We start from the raw sequence: 4,533 nt of genomic DNA, 5'->3' as shown, positions 1-4,533 counted from the left end.
TATTAAATTGGAATTTTATTTTCATTTAATTTCAATATCTTTCAGTGAATGTAGATATATTACATGGAAGATATATTTTATGAGATATTAGGCTAAAAGAATTTCATTATCAGAGATTTGCTTAGCAGATTTGCTTAGAACTGGGGTACAAACGACTCGTTAAGAGCAATGAAGAAGTGTTTTCTGCATTTCTTCATCATTCACTATGACTGTATTCAAGAATGGCAATAAAACAATTGGAACTCAGATGACATATAATAGGAAAGAGCCTAGGAACTAGATATGGCAGGAGAAACGAGAAGGATTAGAAACATCTTGTCCCAGATTGTCCTATGACCTGTGCCCGAGCTAGGCAGGAGTATGGAAGCCCATCAGCCCAGGGGAGCTGGGGGTGGAGACGGAAGCTGTGATGTACACAAATTCTTTAGGAAGCCTGGGAATAATCGCACTGTTCTATTTATGCGCACAGGGTCTCCTTGTCACCTATTTTCTGCTCATCTTGTTTTTTGAATCAGCCACACCTCTTTTCTCTGCAGAGAAGTCAGTGGAGGCCAAACAACAGAAGCAGGGGCTTGACGGTCAGACCTACCAGCTCAGGACCCTGTCCTGTTTCTGACCAGCAATGAGTCTTTAGGCAAATTCACCTGCTGAAGTCTTCAGGTTTTCATGTGTAAAATGGAAACTTCTGGAAAGCCAACAGGGCATACCCCATATCGGTAAAGTTAAAGATGATATACAGAGTGAGCAGTTCTTAATAAGTCAGTGGCATTTCATTTACACACAGTTCTGTTACTTATATGATCCAGGCTTTAGAATGTTGATGTCTCTCTGACAGTTCACAGACCAGTCAGGCATATTGCATTAGAAGAGACAGGAAAGGGAGACTCTATACCTTTATTAGGCATCAACTATGTGGAGGACCATGTTCTATTCTTCTGAAAGATGCAAAGAAAATTAGATAACTAGGATATGATAAATTCCCTGCTCTTAAAGGTGCCTACTTTTAGTTGGTGAAGGAAAAGCTCCCCAAGAGAAACAATATGAGATACAGAACAAAGAATGTATCACTGGCGTGGGCAAAATAACAAAGCAGATTCAGATGAGCTGCTGAAGAGCTCCAGACCCCAAGGAGTACATGAGAATTTTCTGGAGGAGGACTTCTTGGAGGGACAAGTGCAAGAGGGTTCAAAGCCAGGTATAAGATGACACTGTGTAGTAAAAGTGTGACAGTGAGTTTTGTGTAGGATATAGTCAATGGGATCTAGGAAATTGCCTGTGAATGTAATGGTGGTTAAACAAGTAGTTCATCACTTTGCTTTGGCTGGAAAGAGATCAGGAATAAGAAGTGTGGTGGCATTTCCTGAAAATTTGATTTATGGAAATTTGAAAAGCTGCTATAAAGTTTTAATTCTCACTTTATGTGCAAAATATGCAACTATGCTAATCCACACAAATTAAATGCCTAAGCACATATATACGAGATTCTTATAATTTCAAGCAGGTGGGTAAGTGCATTGTACTATATCAGTTTATGCTGTTTCCTCATGTTGATGTCACTTTAGTTGGCCAACAGAAATACTGACAATTGCAATTTTTTGTATGTGTGAGAAGTCTTTATTCCTCGAGTAAAACCCTGGAGAGGCAGCTAGTGACGGCATTGCTGCTAGACTCTGTGCTTCTCCCAACAAAGGCCTCCCTTCTATTGTTCTCTCCCACCAGGGCTATTTTTGTACACATACCTACTCCCTTGGGCCTCTTCCTGCTCTCCCACTTCCTATCATCCGCATAATCCCACCCGTGTCATTTTCTTAGGTTCTACTCTCCCTCCGCAGCAACTAGAGACTTAGTGACAGGAACAACACTTGGGACCATCTGCTGTCCTGCAGGGCCATTACCTTCACTGGGGACCAAAAAGTGTGCCATGCACATGGCTGAGAGAACCCACAGGGGAAGATGGGGTGCACTATGTGCGGGCATTGTAGGCCCTGTCTCAGGTGGAGCTCGTTGAAAGGAGAGCCTGGTCATCGTTCTCTGACTGCTCCACTTCCTGTAGCAACTTGTAGAGGGGTCCTGAAGTGCTTGTGTGCTGTGGGGCTCCTTTGGATGTCGTCAGATTCAAGTTGGGACTGTAACAATGATGCCAACAGGAAGAGAAGCCATAGATTCCCAACAGGCAAAAGGCGTCCATAATCAAATGCCAGCAGAAGAAGGTGGTGACAAACATGATGTCATTGATGTTATTGTCCTGCCATGGGTAGCCGGAGATGGGTCTGTATAGAATAAAGCCCACTTGCATCAACCAGGAGCCCATCATCAGAAACAGAAAGGTCTCCATCACCCAAAGGTGAAACATGCCGGGAGCCCACAGCTGTGCGGTCAGCACCAGCATCAGCAGGAACACCACCAAGATGAGCAGAGAGTGGACTTGCAGCTCCACCCCTGATGAACCGTGAATATGTGACACCATCAGCAGCAGGAGCTCATAGAAGCTCAGGACCAGGGTTCCTTTTTCCAGGACCACATTCCTCTGAGGTAGCAAGTTCTTGTTCATGACATCTACACAGCCATTGAGGATGAGGAGGATGAACATGGTGAGGTGCTGCCACTCTTTGGGGTACATAAACCTTGGTGGCACCTGCTTGCTCATCAGCACCATCCCATCATCAAGACAAATGATCACATAAGCCGTTAAGATGGAGCCAGTCACTATCTTCAACCAGCCTTCATAGGATACTTTCCACAGCCTGGCCAATCTTGTCTTATTTTGGGGAAGGCATGAAGGATACACGAGAGAGTCTTTAACTATCATGGCCTTGAAGACCACTGTTGCTTGATACAGTCCATAGGAGAACAGATATAACCCTGGGTAAAAATGACCATTGAACTTCCCCATGAAATTAGAGGTCTGTCTGACTACGGAGTGAAGAATGAAACTCAAGACCTGTCTGCCCTCCTCTCCCTCATGGGCTTCTCACATTTTGGGCTATATATACAGAGCTAACTTCTACCTACTTTTATCATCTCCCTTTACCCACTGCTCTCCCACACAATGAAAAGTTCTGGATAGGAGCCTAGGCTGTTGGTGAAGTGGGTCTCATTGTTCCATTCCATTGTAGCACACTGGGAACTAACTAACTTTAAGGGAGGAAAGTAAGTACTTTTTAGCATGCACCTGTGGGAATATGTGCTTTGGGACCCTTGAGGAGCTTCTGGTCACCCTTCTCCCTCTCTCTCATGGCTTGCTTCCTTCTGCTCCTATCCAGTGTGCAGAGGAGAAGGGTAGAGGTGCCTGAGCATGGAGATTATTCAGAGAAGGCCCAGGTTACCCACAAATTTTTGTGCATCCTTTAAGACTCCTTACTCATATCTTAGGTCATACACTGAGAGCAAATATATTCTTCCTGGACATAGACTTTCATAAACATTTGGGTGTGTGTTCATATGTATAGATACTGAGTTCTTACTTGGCCTCTTCATTTTTTTGTAACAGATTTAGAAAGCTGCTCACCTGCCCCCAATTCTCTTTCCACTGGACAGTAGAAAAACCTGAAAAGCTACCTTTTGAGGTCAATTTTGGGATGTTAAGGTGTAATTTCTTATTAAAATGCAGCTATATTAAGACCAATAAATCCAATGAGCTGCTTATATTTCAATGTGAATGAGCTCCTCAACTTTATTCTCTCTTTAATTATCATGTGCTATGTGTCTAACACATAGAGGCACAAAGAATCCTAGACACTGGGTGATAGACAGCTGCATAGGAGGGATTGTACCCAAGATAGTCTCTTCAATAAATGGCTTCAGGAAAAGTGGATATCCATGTGCAAACAAATGAAACTGGACCCTCATCTTACACCATATACAAAAATTAAATCAAAATATATCAAAGACTTAAATATAAGACCTGAAATCATAACTACTATAGGAAAACTTAGGGGGAAAGCTCCTTGACATTGGTCTTGGCAATGATTTTTTTAGATATGACACCAAAAGCACAGGTGACAAAAACAAAAATAAACAAGTGGGACTATATCAAGTTAAAAAGTTTCTGTGCAGCAAAAGAAGCAATCAACAAAAAGAAAAAGCAACCTACAGGATGGGAAAAAATATTTGCAAACTATCTGCTATTGTTTCAATATTTGTCCATTCTAAAACACATGTTGAAATTTATTCCCCAATGTGGCGGTATTGAGAGCTAGAACCTTTAAGAGGTGATTGGGCATGAGGACTCTGTCTTTATGAATGGATTAATCCAATCCATTTATGGATTGATGGATTAATGGGTTAGTGAATTAATGGCTTATTGACTGTGAGACTGGTGGCTTTATAAGAAGAAAAAGAGTGACTTGAGCTATCACACACAGCCCCCTTGACATATGTTGCCCTGTACCAATTCAGGACTCTGCAGGGAGTCCCCACCAGTAAGAAAGCTCTGAGCAGATGCAGCCCCTCAATATTGGACTTCCCAGCCTCCATTAACTATAAGGAGTATATTCCTTTTCTTTATAAATTACCCAGTCTCAAGTATTCCGT

At 42.4% G+C, this 4,533-nt stretch overlaps 1 protein-coding gene across 1 annotated transcript; it reads right to left on the bottom strand.

The window, feature by feature from the left end:
* Positions 1 to 1,990: 1,990 nt before the first annotated feature.
* On the bottom strand, positions 1,991 to 2,884 carry LOC105855650 (transmembrane epididymal protein 1-like). The gene has a single exon (XM_012736705.3). It carries the CDS (start codon positions 2,807 to 2,809, stop codon positions 1,991 to 1,993), a length of 819 nt encoding a protein of 272 aa, XP_012592159.2. The 5' UTR covers positions 2,810 to 2,884.
* Positions 2,885 to 4,533: the final 1,649 nt, after the last annotated feature.

The sequence above is a fragment of the Microcebus murinus genome, chromosome 23 (assembly GCF_040939455.1).
Source record: "Microcebus murinus isolate Inina chromosome 23, M.murinus_Inina_mat1.0, whole genome shotgun sequence".
Classification (NCBI taxonomy): domain Eukaryota; kingdom Metazoa; phylum Chordata; class Mammalia; order Primates; family Cheirogaleidae; genus Microcebus; species Microcebus murinus.
This window is presented reverse-complemented; position numbering and strand designations above follow the sequence as displayed.

Excerpts from the sequence above, each read along its gene's own strand:
- LOC105855650 (XM_012736705.3), bottom strand. The coding sequence starts at position 2,809 with ATGATAGTTAAAGACTCTCTCGTGTATCCTTCATGCCTTCCCCAAAAT.